Source organism: Dama dama, chromosome 12 (genome assembly GCF_033118175.1).
Source record: "Dama dama isolate Ldn47 chromosome 12, ASM3311817v1, whole genome shotgun sequence".
Taxonomy (NCBI): domain Eukaryota; kingdom Metazoa; phylum Chordata; class Mammalia; order Artiodactyla; family Cervidae; genus Dama; species Dama dama.
In genome coordinates, this window is record NC_083692.1 from 56,162,177 (window position 1) to 56,184,928 (window position 22,752).

The 22,752-nt window shown below is 47.6% G+C and overlaps 1 protein-coding gene across 3 annotated transcripts in view; it reads right to left on the reverse strand.

Annotated features, from left to right (window-relative positions):
• Positions 1 to 22,752, reverse strand: part of LOC133066344 (death-associated protein kinase 2-like) — a 108,910-nt gene that overhangs the window by 18,618 nt on the left and 67,540 nt on the right. For all 3 annotated transcript variants that reach the window (XM_061157335.1, XM_061157334.1, XM_061157336.1), the window contains one exon: positions 4,715 to 4,936. In XM_061157335.1, the coding sequence (XP_061013318.1) occupies positions 4,715 to 4,936 (222 nt within the window). The remainder of the gene's footprint in view (positions 1 to 4,714; positions 4,937 to 22,752) is intronic.

Consider the following 22,752-nt stretch of genomic DNA (forward strand, 5'->3'; position numbering starts at 1 on the left):
AAGGCGAGGGCGGGATGTTTCGAAAGAACAGCATGTATATTATCTATGGTGAAACACACCACCGGCCCAGGTGGGATGCATGAGACAGGTGCTCCGGCCAGGTGCACTGGGAGGACCCAGGGGAATCGGGTGGGGAGGGAGGGGGGAGGGGGGATCGGGATGGGGAATACATGTAACTCCATGGCTGATTCATGTCAATGTATGACAAAACCCACTGCAATGTTGCGAAGTAATTAGCCTCCAACTAATAAAAATAATTGGAAAAAAAAAAATGAAGAAGCCTGGGTTTTGTTTCAACCCAACTGCTACCCTGACAATGTAGTTTCTCCCCAGGGTTTCTCAGCTCCAAGGCCTCGGCCCTGGAGTCACCCCGCCCCACCCAAGCTTCTCTACTCTCACATCCCTAAACAATTTAACTTAGAGAGGAAAAGAAAACCTAACAGCCTGGCCTCTGCTCTGCTCCCAGTCCCCAGGACTCAATGCACCCACTGAGGTATCACTTTCCACCAGCCTGGAGTCAAGGGGGCCCCAGAGGGGTCAGGAGCTGCCCAAACCTTCCAGAGCAGACCTACATTTTTCAAAGCCAGCTCCACATGTGACATGACTTAGTTTCTTAAGAGTTTGAAAATATTCTTTACGCCCTACAGAAGTCAACTTATACGCTGTACTGTGCTAAGTCACTCAATTGTGTCCAACTCTTTGTGACCCCATGGACTGTAGCCCGCCAGGCTCCTCTGTCCATGGGATTCTCCAGCCAAGAATACTGAAGTGGGTTGCCATGCCCTCCTTCAGGGGAAGCTAATTTATACGGATAGCTAAATCCTTCCCACCCCTGCTTTCATCAGTCCTATGAGAGGTGGCTGCAGCACTGGCCATCATGGACAGGGTAATAACAGCTGAAGGGGACTTAAATCAGGGCTGGGATGCCCTCTGAGCACTGGCCATTTCAGCAGGAAGCAGGAGGAAGCCCTGCACCAGACAACAGTGCTGAGAGGTAACTCTATCCACAAAATCTGCAAACATCAACAGATGGGCTCTGACACCCGTGTTTAAGTATCAGGCAAACCCATGAACCTGGTAGGGCACAGTGAGGACCAGAAGGCCGAAGGCTCCTGAGCAGCTCAACAGTGGTGAACAAGGTCACACACAGAAGCACATGGAAAGGGACTTCCCTGGTGGTCCAGTGTTAAAGAATCCGCCTTGCAATGCAGGTTCGATCCCTGGTCAGGGAACTAAGATTTCACATGCGGTGGAGCAATTAAAGCCTGTGAGCCACATCCAGAGAGTCCATGCAACGCAATGAGAGATCCCGCATGCCACAATGAAGATCCCAAGTGCCGCAACAAAGACCTGATGCAGCTAAATAAATAACTAAATATATCTTTAAAGCCCATGAAAAACCCTTCTCTCCTGGAAAGTCCTTCTCTCAGACCCTGCTCACACAAGGCTGAGACACTGTCTTAGCAATCCCTAGCACCACAGATTGGAACCCTGAGACAGTGAGACAGCTTGAGAGTTAAGGAGGAGGTAGAGAAACTATGAACAGACAGAACTTCACGAACAGAGCAGCTCAAGCAGACCACAGGAGTCCTAGTATGACAAGGGATGTTATAGGCGGTGATGGCTCACAAGAAGAGGGCACGTGATTGCTTGCTAGCCATGGTTGGAGAAATGACCATGACCTGCTTGGAGAAACAGCAACAACTCAAGAACATCCTAGATCCCAACTCCTAGGCTTCTACAAACAGATAGTAACAGACAACTTCCCCAGCAAACACAGAAATGCCAATTAAAGTGACCAAAACAGCAAACAATCCCCAAACATCATTGTAACTATAGAGGACTTGGGGATTCCCTAGCTGTCCAGTGGTTAGGACGCCACACTTCCACCACAGGGGGCATGGGTTGGATCCCTGGTCTGGGAACTAAGATCCAATATGAAGTACAGCATGGCTCCCTCACCCCAAAAAATATATATACACACAATATATATTTATATGTACACAATATATACAGAGAGAGAAAGACAATAAATAATGGATCCTGCTTTAAAACAAATTCCCCAGGGTTGGCAAGGCTGCAGCGAGATGGGATATTCCCATGTTGCAGGTGGTACTGGTTAACCAAGACTGTCCTTGGTGAAAATGTCAGCTTGGTCACTCCATTCCTGAGAATTTATCTAAAAAAAAATTAATTCAGAAGAAAATGGGAAAATATGGGAAGAAGTTGCGTTATGGCAATAAAATCTAATGGTTAGAAACTGAAAAATCAAATGTCCTACAACAAGGAGATATATGTATATAATTCAATGAAACATGATATAATCAGTGAAGAGGAAAAAAGCTTTTCATGACATTATGTGAACTTAGTGCGGGAGGGGGAGTAGAGCAGGAAACTGTACAAGGACAAAGACTGCACACAAATAGATAAAGACTGAGAGGAACCACAGGGAAACATAAATGGCTGTGTTTGGGTGGTTGACTTCTGAATATAATTGCTTTTTTAGTTGCTATAAGGTTTTTTGGGGGCAATAGACTTAAAGAAATGGCCTGGCTTTCCCAGCAAAGGTGGGCTTGTCACTCTCTGCTGGGAACCAGCATGCCATCTGCTGACCCTTAGCCTTGGGACACGTCACACCTCGGGCCATCCACAGCGCTGGCTGCACCTGTAGGAACACCCCAGGCTTGTCTGAGCCAGGCAGGCATGTACAATTGAAGGAGGAAACAGACAGAGCTGGACTCCACCTTAGGCCAGGCTGCGAACATTAGGCTACACACATGGTCACTCTCCCAATGGTCTCTGAACTTTGTGCCCAGTGTCTATAGAAGTGGCATACCAATGGGAAACCAGACCCCTGGATAAAAGAGCCTCAGAACTTGTACTTGGACTCTCCGTTGCCTAAAAGAATATGCTAGTTATCTCTGTAACAGAACAAAGTCGTAAATTCCATTATGTTTATCGGGATATGACCACAGTCCTATTGATAAATGTCCACTGTTTATCTAGTCTTGTGACACATGAATCATGGGTTAACTTTGATTGTATCTCTCTTTTACCTTGTCAAGACTAATTTCAAGGAAGTTGGGGAGGTAGGTTTGAGCAAGTACACTTAGGGTATATAAGGTTTTCACAAAAACTGGTCGGGGTCCTTGACTAAGAGGAGACTCTGCCTTGGGCCTGCCGGTATAATAAACTGCACTCAACTATCTGCACTATCCTACTGAGTGAGTTTGTTTCCCGGAACACGTGGCTACAACACAATGACTAGTCCAACTGGCTGAGAGGCCCCTGGGAGAAACATGGAGGACTTTGGAAGTTAGAGGAGGGCAAAGCATGGGTGATTCTATGCACTGGAATGTTGAGTTGGATAATTTAAGAATTCAATGCAAGAGTATGCAAATGCCCATCTGCTACATAAATCTATAGCCTGGCAACACCAGAGTATGTTCTCAAATTAGAATGGTCTCCAAAGTCAGGTGGCCCACCCAACCTGCAGGTGGGTTAAGGATGGCTGCCAGCTTTACAGATGAGAGCTGAAGCTCAGAGGGGTGAGGTGACTTGCACCAGGTCACAAAGTCAGGGGCTGCTGAGACAAATGCCACTACTCCTCTGCTCACTGGCAGATGCCTCACGCCTATGAGGCTCAGAACACTCCCAACACGGGGTCTTGCTGCTTGACTGGACACAGCCATCGCCACTTGTGCCACAGTCCAGCTCAAACTCTATGGTCCGCCAGAGCCCCACACCCCCAGTCCATGGAATTGTCTCCAGGAGGGACATCAGGTGCCCGACCAAACCCTGAGTCTTGGTATATCACCCATCCAAATTCTTCCAGACTTGGAATGAAGGTTTCCCCAGCAGGCCCAGCCCAAGGCCATCCCACCTCACACACACAAGCAGTGTGGCCCCAGCCCTGGTGCCGCTACTTCCTGTAACCTGTGACCTGGACTTCAGTGTTCTTGTCTGTAACATGGAGATAATAAGAGTCTCCGTGTGATAGGATTGTTATGAGGATTAAATGAGATAAGAGACATTCTCGGCAAAGTGAATACAAAATCCTCTCGGGGTAAGTAGAACACTTCCCTCAACACAGCTTCTTTGAAAATTGAACAGGATAACTAGCACAAAGGACCTCGGCTTACAGCAGAGCTCTCTAAATAATTGTTGCTACAATAACCAGTATTCTTGCCTGGAGAATCCCATGGACAGAGGAGCCTGGCGGGCTACAGTTCATGGGGTTGCAAAGAGTCTGACACAACTGAGCGACTAAGCACGCATGCACAATAATAACAAAGGCATCAGACACAGTACAAAGGCCCCGGGGTTTTCCGGGAAAGGGCTGGGGAAGGGCTTCGAAGGGCTGGGAGGGTGCTTGTTCTTCTCTTCTCTGGAAAACAGACTCTCTTTAATGGCCCTCCTGCTCCCCCCGTCCACCCTCTAACGTGCTCACCAGCCAGGAAAGGACCCCAGCGCTGGCCACTTCTTCCCTTTGATCTCCAGGGTCCAGCGAAAGCCAGACCTAGACCCGGGCCCTCAGTCTCTGCTGCCTGGGTTCCGGAGGAGGAGCGGGTAACTGAGGGTAACCGTCCCCTACTGACTTCATCTCCTCCGGGTCGAGCTTCTGGCCGGCTGGTTGCTGCTCCCTCTGGGGCCTGTGGCTGGAGGGCCCCCCTCCCCACGCCTGCGGCCCGCAGGGTCCCAGGCTCCCACTCACAGCTCGAGGATGAGCACCACGTCGGTGCGGTTCTCGAAGACGTCGTGCAGCGTGATGACGTTGGGGTGCAGCACCCGCCGCAGGATGCTCACCTCCCGCTGGATCTCCTCCAGGCACACGCTCCGCCGGCTGGCCCGGCTCTGTCGCTTCTTGATGAACTTGGCCGCGTACTCCAGCCCCGTGCTCTTCTTCCGGCACTTCTTCACGATGGCGAACTGGCCGCTGCGGGGACACAGACACACACAATGAGGACATCACTGCAGTCCTGGGAGAAGTGACCTGGCCGCCACCCCCCGGCCACAGCAACTCCTTCTTCCAGGGCAGGACAAGTCACGTCATCAGCCAGGATCCCCATCTGGCCATCATCCGGAGACGGAGACAGAGCAAGTTCTGGGCTCCCCTTCTGTTCCTATGAATCCTTTACCTTGTACTAGGAAGGAATGGCAGTGTTGTCATTGCCAGTGTACAGATGGGAACACTGAGGCCCTGAAAGGCTACTGGTTTGATCCAGATGACACAGCTTCAGCTAGAACCTCTGTCTTGTATTCACCAGATGAAACCACAAGGTCCAGAGGTTTATACTACTTAATGGAAAGATTTTAAAGCAAAAGCAGGACTTCCCTGGTGGTCCATTGGTTAAGACTCTCAACTTCCACCACAGGGGGTACAGATTTGATCCCTGGTCAAGGAACTAAGATCCTACAAGCTGCAAGGTAGGGAATGAATGAATAGTAAAAATGGTCAGCACAGTCAATTTACTAATAGTAACAATCATCTGTTTGGGCCTCCCTTATGTGGAAGCAAGGACAAACTCATCTATTTAGAACTGTAAGGAGACAAACCACCTCTCTAGTCTCATGTTCGCACCTTGGTTTCCAACCCTTCCCAACAAATCAAACTTCAATTACTTGACACAAGCCAGGGAGTGGCTTGGACAATAAGAAGACAGAGCAAACACCAGGCTAAAGCACTTAAAGACAAGGCCAGAGGCTATGCCAACAAGGCTGGGGGGATCCTGGTGGAAGTGGGGATGGGGTGGAGGCAGCCTAACATTGTTAGTAACCTCGGTGGGTGTTTCTCATGATTAGAAGACAGATAGTCCATGGAATTTTCCAGGCCAGAATACTGGAATGGGTAGCCATTCTCTTCACCAAGGGATCTTATCAACCCAGGGATCAAATCCAGGTTTCCTGCATTGCAGGTGGATTCTTTACCAGCTGAGCCACCAGGCAAGCCCAAGAATACTGGAGTGGGTAGCCTATTCCTTCTCCAGTGGATCTTCCCAACCCAGGAATCGAACCAGGGTCTCCTGCATTGCAGGTGGATTCTTTACCAGCTGAATTACCAGGGGAGCCCAGATAGCACCAGAGAATTGTAAAATATTAGGAAACTGAGGCACAGGAGACATCAAGTGACTCACCCAAGGTCATCACAGGGTTAATGGCAAAGCCAGGCCAAAGAGCTGAGGACCCTGCCCAGTGTTCACAAACTGCTAAGACAGTTGAAGGAGTCAAGACTATGTTTAGTGTCCTTCAGGGCCGAGCCTGAATCCTTCACTCCAGGGACCTAGACAGCATCCATGAAATGGTACAAACTTGGAAAACTCAGCAGTGGCCACAGGACTGGAGAAAGTCAGTTTTCATTCTGATCTCAAAGAAGGAAACGCCAAAGAATGTTCAAACTACCGTACAGTTGTGCTCATTTCACATGCTAGCAAGGTAATGCTCAAAATCCTTCAAGCTAGGCTTTAGCAGTACGTGAACCAAGAACTTCCAGATGTACAAGCTGGATTTAGAAAAGGCAGAGGAACCAGAGATTAAACTGTCAGTATCCGCTGGATCATAGAAAAACCAAGAGAATACCAGAAAAACATCTACTTCTGCTTCATTGACTACACCTAAGTCTTTGACTATGTGGATACAACAAACTGGAAAATTCTTAAAAAGATGGGAATACTAGACCACCTGTATGCAGAAACCTGCCAAAGTGCAGGTAGCCCCAGGCCAGCCTCCCTGAGTGCTCTAAAGGCAGCCCCCTACAAACACACACACACACACACACACACACACGGAAGGGCAGCGGCCTTCACCATCACTGGGGGTGATGTTAAGGCAATCACTGGGGGCCGCTCTCAGTCTTTGGAGACTACCCAATGGCCACCCTCCTGGGGATCCTCCCACTCCTCTTCCACCAGTGTCCCAGGTTTTCCTGACACCCACAATACCCACTGCTTGAGACAAAAACCATAACCACCACTTTGGATGTACTCTCTTAGGGGCGCTGGGTAAAAGTTACACACAAAGAAGTGCTCTGGATACAGTAAGTCTCCTAATAAGAACGATTTCCATTTCAAAAGTGTGTTCGTAAACTCATTTTGTCTGTAAGTCCAACAAAGTTAGCCTAGGTATCTGACTAACACAATCAGCTATATAGTACTGTACTGTAATAGGTTTATAATACTTTTCACACAAATAATACATAAAAAACATAACAAATAAAGAAAACAGTTTTAGTCTTACAGTATAGTCCCTAGAAAAGTACAGCAGTATGGTACAACAGCTGGTATACAGGGGCTGGCATCGAGGGAACAAGCAAGAAGAGTTCCTGACTGGAGGAGAGAGAGGAGGTGGGAGATGGTGGAGCTGAAGGATCGTCAGCAATAGGAGATGGAGGGCAAACTGCAATTTCACTCCCACCTGACACTGATGGGACGCACGTTTCTATCTTTGAAAGTTTGCAACTTGAAGGTTCGTATGTAGGGGACTTACTGTGTTTGCCTCAGCCTCAGAAACTAGTAGCACATCTGAATCGCTCCATTACTAGAATAATCCTCACTGAGACAGCCTTCAAAATAAACCCAAGTGATCAAAACAACAGACCCTCAAGTAGAGCAAGTGAGGAATAAGAGATGCCATTCTGTGGCAACCATCGTAGAGATGTCACCACACACCTGTTCACACATCCCTCCATCCCCTCATCCCCCTTTACCCAGGGCTACCTGAGCATGTACTCTGTGCCAGGCTCTGCCTGCACAGCAAGGGGCAGGGCCAAAGACTCAGACATCAGGTACAGATGGAACTCTGGGGAGGGAGAGGGCCCCAGTGGCTGGGCTGGGAAGGCTTTGTGGAGCCATGTATATATCACACTGTCTGCTAACTCTAAAGTTTCAGCTATTTATGCCCCATATACCGATTCTGGGCTGTCTACACAGAAGGGCCTGATGCAAGTGGGGTTAGATCAGGCCTCCCAAAGTCAGAGGGAACACGTGCAGCGAGATCTCAGATCCCTGAGAGCAACTCCTGGCCTTGGGACATCAGGCCTCTTAGCGGGTGCCAGCAAACACTGAACAAAGCCTCCAGTCCCAGGCAGCTCTGCATCTCCAAATCAGGATGGCCACGGTCCTCTCCTTCCTGACACCTCAAGGAGTCTGGCATCAGCAGCCCTGAGGGATGGGAAAGCCAAAGTGTAAGACTTTAAACTATTTGTTTAAGCTTATGGAGCACAGAGGTGGAGGCAGAGGATTTTTATAAAGCAGAGCTAAATATTTCAGATCACCTTGACAAAAAAGCTTTCCCTTCTCCTTAGGGGGAAACGGAGGCATTTTTCTGTATCACATGCCTGAAAAATTCCTCTAACTCTCAAAAAGCAAATGAGTGTTTGCTTTTGAGCGTTCTCTCTGTGAGAGCAGCTGAGGCAACGAGAGGTGACTGGGGGTCAGGCCTAACAGGAGCAGGCGTCCTCCTCCCGCCAAAAGGAGGTATTCTGAGAGCAGATGACTAACAGAGAGCCAAATACCAGCCAGTGCCACTCATCTTGCCTCTCCTTGCGAGACAAGGGTACCCCGCTCAGCCTGCCCGGGGAGCCTCAAAGGGAGCAGGGGCCACTCGCTGGTCTCCTCTCTCCTCGGGCAGGTGCTGGAACGTGTGGAGTATGTGCTCCACTAGGCCAGCCCTGGGCAGGAGGAGCAGGCTTCCAGGTCAGACAGGCCTGGTCTCAGGAGACATACACGGTCACCTGGGGCCAGTGGCCACCTTCTCTGTGCATCAGTTTCCTCATCCATAAAATGGGAACTGTGATTCTCTGCCAAGGAACTGTGAGGACTGGAAATATGTCACGTCATGGGGGACTTCCCTGACGATCCAGTGGATTAGACTCCACGTTCCCAATGCAGGAGGCTCAGGTTCGATCCTTGGGATCAGGGAACTAGATTCCACAGGCCACAACTAAAAGATCCCACATGCTGCCACTAAGACCCAGCACAGTCAAGTAAATAAATAAATATTTTTTAAAATTAAAAAAAAAATACTTCATGTTGGCCTGCAGGCAAATCTAAGAAACGGTGACTAGTGTTACTGCTATTAGTTTGTTGCTCATGTGAAGGCAGAAGTAAGTCGCTAATTTACATGGACTTCAATGTGTGGCCAGGGCATCAGTGCAATTTTAACACACGTCCCCACCCCAACCTACTCTCCGATGATCCCAGTGCACAGTCAGTTTGGGGTTTATCTTCATTTTAAACAATTCACCAACTCTATTCATCCTTAGAGCAGTGGTTCTCAACCCTGGTGGCACACCAGAATCACTGGAGAAATCTTAAAGTTACTGCTGCCTGGATCCCACCTCCAGAGCTTCTGATTTCCTCGGACTGGGAATCAAGATATTTTTTAAAAACTTTCTGGGACTTTCCTGGTGGCACAGTGGATAAGAATCGACCTTCCAAATCAGGGGACACAGGTTCAATTCCTGGTCCAGGAAGATCCCACATGCAGCAGAACAACTAAGCCCATGCGTCACAATTACTTAGCCTGCACTCTAGAGCCTTCGAGTTGTAACTACTGAAACCCACGCACCTAGAGTCTGTGCTCCGCAACAAGAGACACCACCACAATAAAAACCCAAAGCACTGCAATGAAGAGTAGCCCTACTTGCCACAACTAGAGAAAGCCTGCACAAAGCAACAAAGACCCAGTGCAGCCGAACATAAATAAATCAACTTTCTGGGTGACCCCGATGTGTAGCCAGGGCTGAGAAACACCAGCTTACAACAGCCCTCTGATTATCACCATTTTTCCGTATGAAAAAAAGTACACCACTGTAACTCATATTATTCCTTGTCCTTCTCAGTATTGATATATTACCCTCTCCCTTAGATCTTTGATCTGACCATGAGAAGGAGGGACAGAGGAGAGAAAAGGGAGATGGGGAGTGTTGTCTCTTTCATCAGGACAGGTTTTGATTGATTTGCAAACCAAGACAGAAGATGACCCTGGGCTTTGGGGAGTAATAGGAATGGAAGTTTGCTGTGGGACACCCCCTGGTCCCTGTACCCACAATAGAGGCACAAAAGGCAGACCTGAGATGGCTCTGTCATGCCCATCAGAAGGCACCTCAGACCCATGGGAAGGTGGAAGCAGTGATAGTTATGGGCCTTTTTCTGTCCATCAGGAAGGCTCTGAAGCCAGAAATTCAGGCCCAGGGGCACAGAAGTTGCTCAGCTATGCTACAGGACCAGGGCTAGACAAGGAAAGCCCCTCTAGGTTAAGACAGAGCCACCCAGGCTATCAGCCTAGGAGGGAGCAGAGGGGAGCCAGCCAATCGTAAGGGAAGTAACTGTCAGTACAGATTTAAAAATCATGGGAATACTGAAACACTGATGCACATATGCAAAGCACGCATATGTCTGTCCCTGCAACATTCAGTTCCTAACTCTAATGCAGCAAAGGGCAGGTAGTCAGGAGGTCCAACTTCTGACCGCGACCTGCCCCCAAAGCTTCATGGGCTTGGATAAGGAGCTGCCTTTTCAGTCCATTTTCCTTCACCTGCCACCTGTCAGAAAGCTTCTGAGGGGAATTCCCTGACAGTCCAGTGGTTAGGACTTGGTGTTGTCACTGCCATGACCTGGGTTCAATCCCCAGGTTCCCACAAGCCATGTGGCACAGCTAAAAAGAAAGAAAGTTCCCGAGAGTCCACGACAACTCTGAACAGAAACGAAAATTTCCCTTCACTCTCCAAATTCCATCTCTGGGCTGCTGTCTGGGGTCTTGGGTTCTGGTCAGATCCCACCTGCTAACTGGTCATGAGCCTAGGGAGCCTGTTCACCTCCCTGGGCCTCAAGGTCCTCCCTTGTCAAATGAGGATGAGAAAACCCCGCCTGTCCACCTCACAGGGAAAATCATGAGATAACTCCCCAGAAAGGACTAAACCATCCAACTAGTTAAAAGGCAGGAGGCAGGGGTGGGTGGAACACTGTCCCTGAGGCTGACTTGCAAAAGTCACGTAGGAGGGTTTCGTGAAGGACAGTAAATCCACAAGACATAGAAACTAGTTTCCCTGCTCCTGCCAGCAGCTCTCCTGCAATTATATCAGGAACATGCTCCTCTTCTCAGACAGAGGACCCAACTCCTCACTTATTCAGTGTCCCTGGAGGACAAATAAGGCTGTGTGAAGACTAGTGTCACAGACAGGACTTGGCAGGGCCTGGGGAGTGGGGGGGCACCCCATTAGGGTCTCCTGTTGTCTGTCCAGGAATCAGATGATGAGGAGTAAACCTGGAACTGCTTCTCAGAACGCAAAAATGGTTTGGGACTTTCCTGGTGGTGCGGTGGTTAAGAATCTGCCTTCCAGGGGCTTCGCTGGTGGCTCAGTGTAAAGAATCCACCTGCCAATGCAGGAGACATGGGTTTGATCCCTGATCCAGGAAGATCCCACATGCTGCAGAGCAACTAAGCCTGTGAGCCACAGTTATTGAGTCTATGCTCTAGAGCTCAAACACTGCAACCACTGAGCTCATGTACTGCAACTACTGAAGCCTGTTCGCCCAAGAGCCAGTGCTCCGCAACAAAAGAAGCCACCACAATAAGAAACCTGTACATTACAACTAGAGAGTAGCCCACACAGCAACAAAGACCCGGAACAGCCAAAAATAAATATAAATAAATAAATTAAATTATTTTTCAAAAAATTGAGGGACGTAGGTCTGATCCCTGGTTGGGGAACTAAGATCCCACATGCCATGGGGCAGCTAAGCCTGTGCCAGAACTAGAGAAGCACATGCACCTCGAGAAAGACCCAGTAGAGCCAAAATAAAATAAATAAAAAATATTTTTCAAAACCAGCTCCTAAGTTTCAGGGAAGAGGCTGGCTCAACTGCTCCTGAATTCTTTACCGCCCAAGAGTAATCTGGGTGTGAGCCAAATCTCACACCTGGGATAGATTTTGTATAGCAATGGGAACATCACAACATTTACATCCAGCTTTTTTCTCTTCATGCCAATTTCACTTTTATCCTCTCTTAAATGTTTGCTAACATCATTCTTAGCTCCATTTTACAGATCAGAAAACAGAGGCTTAGGAAGGTTAAGTAACTTGCAAGTTGGACCAGGTAGCAGGTCCTGATAGAGGACTAGGACATAAAGTCATGTCAACCAACTCCAGCTTCAGTGAGACTCTCCAGGTAACTAGCCAGCAGTAATGCACCAAGCAGAAAGGAAGGGTCCCACCCCAGAAGAGAGGAGAATTTTATCATTGATATTACTAACAATTGCCAATGCATGGTGATAATAAATAGTAGACTGATTTGGGAGACTTCCTTGGCGGTCCAGTGGTTAAGAATCTGCCTCGTAATGAAGGGGACTTATGTTTGATCCCTGCTCAGGGAATTAATTCCCACATGCCATTGAGCTCTCGTGGAGCCCCATGGAGCCCTCTTGAGAACTTATGCGCTGCAATGAAAGATCCCGCATGACTCAATAAAGGCACCACATACCTCAACTAAGACTAAATACAGTCAAGTAAATAAACAGATTTTTTAAAAAAAAAAGTAGACTGGGGACTTCCCTGGTGGTCCAGTGGTTCAGAATCCACCTGCCAATGCAGGGGACACCAGTTTGATCCCTGGTCCAGGAAGATCCCACATGCCACAGAGCAACTAAGCCCTTGCACCACATGAGCTGTAACTACTGAAGCCCGACTCTAGAGCCATGCTCTGCGACAAGAGAAGCCACTGCAGTAAGAAGCCCATTCACCACAGCCAGAGAGTAGCCCCTGCTTGCTACAACTAAATAAAGCCCTCGTGCAGCAACGAAGCCAAAAATAAATCAATTACTTTGGAAAAGAAAATCATTAAAAAAAAAGTAGAATAAGTTTTATTCAATTTTTATCATTGGTTTTGAATTCTCAAAAGACAATGCACCTCTCATGGCCAGAATTGAGACAGACCACTCCCACTGTCAAAAATCAATCAATTACTTTTGAAAAGAAAATCATTAAAAAAAAAAGTAAAATAAGTTTTATTCAATTTTTATCATTGATTTTGAATTCTCAAAAGACAATGCACCTCTCAGAGCCAGAATTAAGACAGATCACTCCCACGGTCCACCCACTGCCACAAGGTTGGCTATGGCCAACTAGACTTGTTCTTACAACTCCCCAGGGCTGACTGCCAAAGGCATTTTTAAGATTTATTGATAGAGGGGGTCTAACTCATTTTCTCTCTCAGAGAGTCCAAAATGTCCACGAATCTAATAACTCGCCCCGAAGTCCCCAGTTGATCAAGGTGGAGATGAGGCAGAGCTGCACAGAATAGAGACCAGGGAGAGATGTCATGGGAGGTGAGAGGCATCAGGTGGGAAGTGCTCCAGGTCAGAGGGTTGTGGGGCCCAGGTTCCTCCTCCTGCTTCCCCCCAAGCAATCACTGCAGTTCCTCTTCCAACACTGGAGAACAATGAGCCACATCTACTCTGGAATTACCCTGCAGGTGTGTAGTACCACAGGGCAGGACAGTGCTTAGAAGTTTCCAGTCAAGGCCACCCCAGGTGCAGCCCGGGAAGAGGGGGAATGGAACCTTCAGGAACCAGATCGGCCCAATCCCATAGGACCCACCCCCTGATCCCAGGGCAAGAGCCTGTCTGGGGATGGTGTCACCAGCCCCCTCCCCACTCCTCTGCCTGGCCAAACTTGACTGACCTGGTGTCATACCCGGCCCCCCCCCCCACCCTATACACACACAACGCACACAAACACACCATCCTTTTCAACACACCTGTCTCCACTCAGTCACACCCATGAACAAAGATATTCCTCCCATCACTTTAGCAAAAAATCTGTTTCTGGTCTCCTAGACTTAACTCCAGGATTTACAGTCAGTAGACTGAGGTTCTATTTCTAGCTCTATTACTTTTAGTAAATCATGTGACTCTGACCCTCAGTCTCCTTGTGTGTAACCCAGACACAAGAATGTTCCAATCTCACCTTTCATCTGCAGTCTCTGCCCAGGCTGCAGTGTCCCCGCCAAGCCCTGAACATGTGCATGGGGGCCAGCTGTGGATTCTGGGGCAGATGTAGCCCCAGGATGGGGTCTTGGCCAAGGGCATCCTTGGCCCTCCTGAAGAGAGGAAACTAGCAGCAGGTGGACAGTCTGTGATTTGGAGTTATCCGATGCCTTGACCTGAGTGAGAAACCTTCCCCCACTGGGACCATGGAGGTCTGACAGCCCTCTGTGACACCAAGATAAGTAATAGTTGAAATAAATATTATCAAATGCAAAGTAAGCTTTTGCATTGAGATTTTGGATTACACACAAATTTTAATTGAGAAAACAGAACTCCAGAGGAATGAATTCTGCAGGCCCCAAAGAGATATGAAAACGTGGCTTGGTGCCTAGGAATTCACACAAAGGAAACCAATCTGGATCCCACTGAGGCTATTACATTTAGTCATCATTGTCCCCTTAGGCTTCTCTTGGCTGTGACAGCTTCTTTGACTTTCCTTGTTTTTGATGCCTTCAAATTTTGAGTAAGGCATTTTGTAGGAAGTTTCTCAGTTTGATTGAATTTTCTTATAATTAGGATTTGGGGATCTTAAAATCTTAAGGGATTTTGAAAGGAAAACCACAGAGGTAAAGGACTATTCTCATGTCATATTAAGATACACACTATCAATATAACTTATTACTGTTGATGTTAACCTTGATCACCTGGCTGAGGTCTTATTTGCAGGTTTTCTCCACTGTAAAGTTACCCCTGCTCTCTGACACTCTACTCTTTGGAATGAAGTCACTGTGTGCTGCCCACACTTAAGAAGAGGGAGTTGTAGTATTCTTTCTTTTATAATATACATACGTACGTACATACATATATGTATATATTATTGAACTATAGTTGATTGACAATGTTGCATTAGTTTTTGCTATACAGCAGAGTGAATCAGTTATATATATGCATGTATCCACTCTTTCTGAATCTGCCTGCAATGCAGGAGACCTGGGTTTGATTCCTGGGTCCAGAAGATCCCCTAGAGAAGGAAATGGCAACCCACTCCAGTATTCTTGCCTGGAGAATCCCATGGACAGAGGAGCCAGGAAGGCTACAGTCATGGGGTCACAAGAGTCGGACATGACTTAGAGGCTAAACCATCACCACTCTTTTTAAGATTCTTTTCCCATTTAGGTCATTGCAGACCGCTGAGTAGAGTTCCCTGTGCTATACACTGGGTGCCTGTTGGTTGTCTATTTTATATACAGTAGTGTGGAGTTGTGGTATTTTTAAGGGTGAAAGATTTACATCAGTTAATTGAAATTCTATAGCAAGAAGTTAGTCTCCTCTCTCATTTAGCAACTTTATACTTATACACCCCCCAAAAGAATATCCCAATCTCACCATGTTAAAATGAGAAAGAAATGAGACAAATATGTGAAGGCACTAAGGAAACGATCTCTCTCTGTGAATGTGAATTATTCCTTCCATCCAGTGGATTGACACATCTGGATCATGGTCTCCATTTTCCAGTCCCAGCCTTGAGCCTGATTTAGCACCCGTGAACCCCATCCTCAGATCCCAGCTTAATAAGATAGTGTGGGGGAAAACTGGGGCAGCTGAAAGGCAGGGTCCCTGGGTGGTGCCAGGATCCAGGAAGGCAGAAAACACTCCAGGATATAGTCATCTGAGGTCAGGGTAAACAAGGGATCATATATTCAGGAAGCCAAAAAAAAGGGTGAAGAAATATAAGGTTGCCAGAAGGGGGAACACATGGCAAGTCAAGATTCCAGGCCAAAGAGATGAGAAGAAGGAGCAAAAGTTTACCAAAAGCCAGGGGGGCAGCACGTCGGGAGCTAGGTGTGCAAGCAAGGAGTGAGAGACCCGTGGGATCAGCAGCCCAGCCACGTGGCACGTGGAGCTGCAGCAGACAGAAACATCAGCAGAAGACCTGCAAACACAAGAGTGCCCAGAACTGCTCAAACGGCCTTTGCTCCCAGCATGTGAGCCAAACCACTGTCTGTGAGCCCGTTTCCCTTCCCTGACCATGTTGCCCATAACTTTCTAATCTCATGATGATGGTTTTAAAATTTATTTGAGGTGTGGAGCCCTCTCTCCAACAAATTGTGCAAAGAAGCTCACTATGTAAAACATACAAAAAGCAGGGCTTCTTTTTGGGTAGAGATGCTAAGAGATGGACCATAAAGAAGGCTGAGCATCGAAGAACTGATGCCTTTGAATTGTGGTGGTGGAGAAGACTCTTGAGAGTCCCTTGGACTGCAAGAAGATCAAACCAGTCAATCCTAAAGGAAATCAATTCTGAATATTCATTGGGAGGACTGATGCTAAAGCTGAAGCTCCAATACTTTGGCCACCTAATGCAAAGAACCGACTCACTGGAAAAGGCCCTTATGCTGGGAAAGATCGAAGGCCAAAGGAGAAGAGGGTGGCAGAGGATGAGATGGTTAGATAGCATCACCGACTCAATAGACGTGAATCTGAACAAACTCTGGGAGACAGTGAAGGACAGGAAAGCCTAGAGTGCTGCAGTGCAAGAGGTTGCAAAGAGACACAACTTAGCGACTAAAGAACAACTCACAGGCTACCTGCTCAGAGCCCCACCACATGATGCCCAAAGGGGCTTTCTGGAACCCCAAGGGCTCCAGGGAACATGATTTGAGAAGTCTACTCAATAGCATGGAAGCATGCTCTTTGATGATCCCAAAGCAATTCCAAACTGTAAGGAAAAAGTGAGATAAAAAAAGGAGAAATAGAAAACACTAATGAGATAATTAGTGTTTATCTATTATCTATTGTTATTATTATCTATTCTCTTAAGGATTACTCTGGGACTTTTCTATAGTCCAGTGGTTAGAATCCCAAGCTCCCAATGCAGGGGACCCAGGTTTGATCCCTGGTCAGGGAATTAGAGCCCACATGCTGCAACTAAGAGTTCACTAAAGATACTGCATGCCACAACTAGGACCTGGTGCAGCCAAAATAAGCACATAAATAAATATTAAAAAAAAAAAAAAAAAGAATTTACTCTGACCAAACCAAACTCAGGATCAACAATAAGGAACACACTTTGGATTAAGTATCAGGAACCAGAAGTTTCCAGGGAGCTAAACCCTGACCTACAAATGGCCCCTCTCCATCAAGTCACAGGTGTCTGCCTGTGCTGGCCAATGGCAGCTGCCTGCACAGCTTAGCTCATTCAGCTCCCTGTCCCTCAGACTAACTTCCTTCCTCTGGCTCTTTATTTGGGGGCTGGGGGGCACACAGAAAAAATTCCTAAAGCACAAAAAGGAAGGAATTGTTGAGCAGAGCCAAGTCAGGCTGAGCTATGACTGCATTTTGGAATCTATTTTTAAGTCTAAGCACGTTTTGATGGTGTTGTCAAATGAACAGGAGCCCACAGGCCCAAGGCCTGAAATTAATTAAGCTCAGTTTAACTTGGACTTGGCTTTTTGGAGGACTTTGGCTTTTTCTTTTTTCACTGAAAATATAGCTCAGTGTCCTCTGGTATTTCCCTTAGTCTGGAGTCTATATTCTAGACACAGACATGACATAGGCTACTATGGCTTGAAGTGTTAGCCATGGAGGGTACCACCCATCACCCACCATCCACCCACCTGCCCGTCTAGTCACCTAACTACCCGTCCACCCATCTACCTAACTGTCCATTCACCAATCCATCTATTTACTAAGTTACTCCTCCATCCCTCATGTATGGATCAGTGTCCCAAATGCTACAGACCAGACATATCCGCACAACTTGAAGGACTCATAGTCAATTGGAGAGATCAGACAAATGCTCATGGAAAAAGAAATATGGCATGGGTGTCTAGAAATAGCTGCCACAGGGTCAAGTGCATGGGCAACAGTAAGCCCTGCAGCAGTTCAGCAGAGGGAGGAAGTACTGGCCAAGGGGAGTGAGGGGAAGTCTTAAGGAGCAGGTGGGATATGAACCAGGTTGACAGCATATGATCAGGCCACTCAAGATGGCTCTTCTCTTGCTCTCCGTACATCCCCTGCTCCCAGTCCCTGCCTCACCTACACCCAACTCTCCTGACTGAATTTCTCTCTTAATCTTAGAGCCTAATCAGTGAATGCCTACATAGTTGCCCCTAGTCTCAGCTTGTGATTGTTCTAATCTTTAAATCAGAACATCTCCACCGTGAGAGCTGATGAAAGGAACAGTGAGGGGCATGCGCCACTGCTGGTTTCCCTGGTAACTGATGAGCCAAACTGACATCAATTCCCTCTATAACTGGTAACCCTCCAGCTCCCACCAGGAGTGAAGACTGCTGCCCTGTTCTGCCCGCTATCTGTTGTACATGTGGAGATGTTGCTCCAGGACCTCGTTTCAGCCATGTAAGATTCATCCCACCCCATCCATTAAGCCACGGATGTCTCTGTTGCTGATTCAGGCTCTTTTTTGGTCTTGAAGCTGGGCAAGTACAGGGCTTGCAGGCCTATAAGGTGCAGCCCAACAGCCAGAGGAAGCTGAATTCAGACAGGCAAAAAGGAATCAGCTGGCCACAGCTGGAGTGAAACACAAATGCTTTATTCTGGGAATGCCCTGAGTCAACACGTTACTTCTTCACTTCCTCCCCGTCAAGAGGCCACTTTCTCGAGGAAGTCCATCAGGAAGCTGAGCTTGCCCTTTCCTCTCCTCTTTGTGGGGTGGTGGAAAAGGGCAAGTGACCAGCAGCAACAATGTTCACTTGGGTAGGGTTCCCCTCTCACCACCCAAGTTCCTGACAATCAGATGTACGTTTGATTAATGAAAAGAACTTCAGCAGGACAGGTCAGCTCACTTGATCCCAGAAACACCAGCCAGATGGCCTTCACAGCCTGAGCAAAGCCCAGGAGGCTGGACCATAAGGGATGTGATCTTTAGCATGAGCTCATGCTGCAGAGCAAGAGTGGGACTAAAACAGGAAGACGGAAAGATCCAGGCAGGTCGAGGTTCTGTTATTACCATGTAGGGACAGGGTCGTCCCTCATATCTTCTATAATGGCTCCCTCCCAACTTGCCACACCCCTCTAGTGCCAAGAGGTCTGTTCCCAACCCCTCTACTGTGAACTCTGCACAACCCCATGGTCCACACCCCCCGGGGATCCTGCAGCTACTGAAGCCATGCGTCTTAGAGCCTGTGTTCCAAAACAAGAGAAGCCCCTGCAACTAGAAAGTAGACCCTGCTCGCTGCAGCTAGAGAAAGCCCACATGCAGCAATGAAGAGCCTGTGCATCGCAACAAAGGCCCAGCACAGTCAAAATGTTTTGTTTTTTTTTAAAAAAAAGAACAGATCTCAGGCACTCAGCAAGATGCCCCGGTACCATCTTCATATTCAGCAAAATGCTGAACACATCACATGGCAGAGATACTTCCATGACAAATGACCAAGGCATTCACCTTAATCAGCAACCAGCCCGTCGGAGCCTGGGGAGTAAGAACTGTCCTACTCATCTGATGGGGTCTGCTGAACACTGAGCATGAAGTAGGTATTCTGCCTACTTGCGGAAAAGAAGAGCTAAACTGAGGCAACAGGCAGTGAGTGAAGGACTTGTCACTCACAGCCAGCCTTCTGTGCACTCAGAGCACCTCACCAGCAGACTCACTAGGAAAAGAACACATTCTTGATAGTTGTTTATTACAAAAGGAGCATGCTCATTATTTTTAAAAAGCACAAAGAGGAACCTTCCTGAGATAACCATTGTTATCATTTTGGTTTTAATTATAATTAAGACTGTTATAGATACTACTATATATAAATATTTGTGTCCATCCCTGATTATCTTTTCTGAAGGTAAGTTCCAGGTAGAACCCCTGGTCAAAAGTTATTTACATTTTTAAGGTTTATGATACTTGACAAATTATCTCCCAGGAAGATTGTCTCAATAATACTCCTAACAGTCCTAAATAACCCCTTGAACCTGTTCACTGTGTTTTTCAGCTTTACCATTTTCCTATTTGAAGGATGACATCTGATTATCTTAACTTGAATTAAATTTATTATTAACTTGTAGTTGATTACTAGTAAGAATGAACATCTTTTTCCCTTGCTTGTTGGTAATCTGAACTGCCTTATACATGCCTCCTCGCTTATTTTTCCACTAGGGTGTTTGCCTTTTTCTTATTGTTTATAAAAGCTCTTTATATATTTGTGACCTGAACCCTTTGTCTTGTATGTTTCAAACATCTGCCCTGAGTGTATTGTCCAAAAGGAACTTTAGGCCTTTTGTAGTGTCAGACAGTGTTAATCAGTTTTTTCCTTACGTCTCCTCTGGCTGTTACTAAGCCGTTACTTAAGGGTACACTCAAGGGGAATGCCCTGTGCCCCTTCGGTCACACAGGCATTCAATTCAGGCAATACCTTCAAACTCACCACAGAGGCAATCCCTCATCCCCCACACATGGCCCTTTACTCAGAGTCACCCCACTCTTCCTCCTGGTGATGACCCTTCTACTGGCTGATTTCAGGAAAGGACGGCATCAGAATGTGAGCAGGTTCTGCTACAGAGTGGGCCTGGTATCCCCAGGATAGACTGCAGCTCCCCGGGTGACCAGCACAACAAACCCCCTTAAGGGATGCAAAGCATCTCCCCTGCCCCCAATTATCCATTATGTTGTTTAGTGCCTTTTGGAACAGGATGCAGCAGGCAGTGGCTTTCTTTCAGAAATTAGTACCATGAACATGTCTGTCTACCCTGAAAAACCTATAGCCTTCCTCATTTCAGATAATGAAAATGACATAATCTATCTTATTTCCCTTTTGTTGCCTTGGTGGTCAGTGATAATGGTTAACGATAATGACCCAGATCTTGGGTGTGTTTCCTTCCTCTTTCCTTTGCACCAGTGGTTCTCACACTTGAGGGTGGAACAGGATCAGGGAGAGCTTGGTAGAAATGAGATATCCAAGCTTTGCCACAGAATTGATAAATCATAATCTTCTGGAGGTCGTGTGTCTTTTGATCGCCACCTTTATTTTCAAATTCTGTGTGCCTCGTGCTGTAGGTTGCCTCAAGTTGTTACCATACATGGGCAGGAGGAACTAATTATAAGTGGTCCTGTGTTGCCATCACTGTGGCATGGAGAGAGATAGGGAGCTGTCGAGCACTCCTGCAGAAGCAGAACTCGCCTATTTCACAGTTGGCTAAAGGGGGCCCCAGACTGTTCAAGGGGCTTGTCCCAGGCAGGACTACCCATACAGCCATTTACGCAGTCCATCCCAATGGCCAACTTGATCAACTTCAGAGCAGAAGGCATTTCCCATAGGAAGAAAATGATGCCAACTCCCATGCCCTTTGGGCCCCATGCTCACAGAGGGCTTATCTCCTCATCCTTGCCCTCAAATGGATTTGACTTTAGATCCACATCATAACTCAGTTGGTAAAGAATCTGCCTGCAATGCAGGAGACCCCAGTTCGATTCCTGGGTCGGGAAGCTCCGCTGGAGAAGGGATAGGCTACCCACTCCAGTATTCTTGGGCTTCCCTTGTGGCCCAGCTGGTAAAGAATCTGCCTGAAATGCAGGAGACCTGGGTTCGATCCCTGAGTTGTGAAGATCCCCTGGAGAAGGGAAAGCCTACCCACTCCAGTATTCTGGCCTGGAGAATTCCATGGACTGTATAGTCCATGGGGTCACAAAGAGTTGGACATGCCAGCGACTCTCAGTTCACTCACTATCCTGCCTATGACCACAACCCTGGAGAGTGGGACCAGGTAGAGAGAACAGGTCCAAGTCCTCTTAGAAGCAGATTTCTGTCCAAACTCTCCTCCACCCAGCCCCGTCTTCCCTGCAGAAGCTGAAGCCTCTGTTGGGCAAGCGGCTCCAAGTCACAGCTTAGGCCACCCTCCTCCAACCACTGTCATCACCAACCCCAGTTAGCAGCTACCAGGTGCCCTGGAGGCTGCCAATCCTTCCCAGTTCCTCTAAGTCATTACAGGATTTGGCACCTAATTTCAAGCATAATTGTCAAGACGTCATCAGGAAGGTATGTGTTACCTCCAACATGATTTCTTTTTCTACTCAGACGGCAACCTAGAACAGATCCAGGCGTCTAACCTGGCCGCTTCCCTCTAGAAGCCCACCAGTCAGGCCTGCCTCACCAGCTGCTGCAGGGTATCCTTGTCGTCGCCCACGCTGGAGGGCTCTGAGAGCTGGGGGCTCAGATCTGGAAAGGACGCCAGGATAACTAAGCCAGCTCTGTTTCTAGCAGGCTCTGGAAACTTGGGGGGGTTTCTTGGCTTTTCTGTGCCTCTGTTCCCACAACAGCACACGGGGATGACAACCACCTCAGAGGCTGTGATGCAGATTAAATGCACGGCTACCTGCAAATGCCCAGAGCAGCATCTGGCACATGGTCAACACTGACAAAAATGAGTTTAGTTTTAGCTCGCCAGGCTTCAGTTTCCTCACCTGTCAAATGAAATTAATACACTCACTTGCAGGACGGTTGAGAAATTTTAATTAGAGAAATGTGAAAACAGCATAAACCTGGCATATCCTTGGTGCTTGGTAAACAGTTTCTGAAAGGTAAAGGAGGAATAAATCACACAATAGGTATCAAGGTTCAGAGCAGATGTTTTCATCCTGGCCGCAGGCTGCCCCTTCCTGCTCCACGGTATCCCAGAAATCAGCTCCTTGCTCAGAGACACAGACCACAGAGCATCCAGGGTTCCCACATGGGGCCTGGACTGGTGAGACAGGCACATTCCTCTTTAATCTTGAGAGCGGTCCCAGCGCCCCCTTAGGGCAGAGTGTCTCAACACAGCATG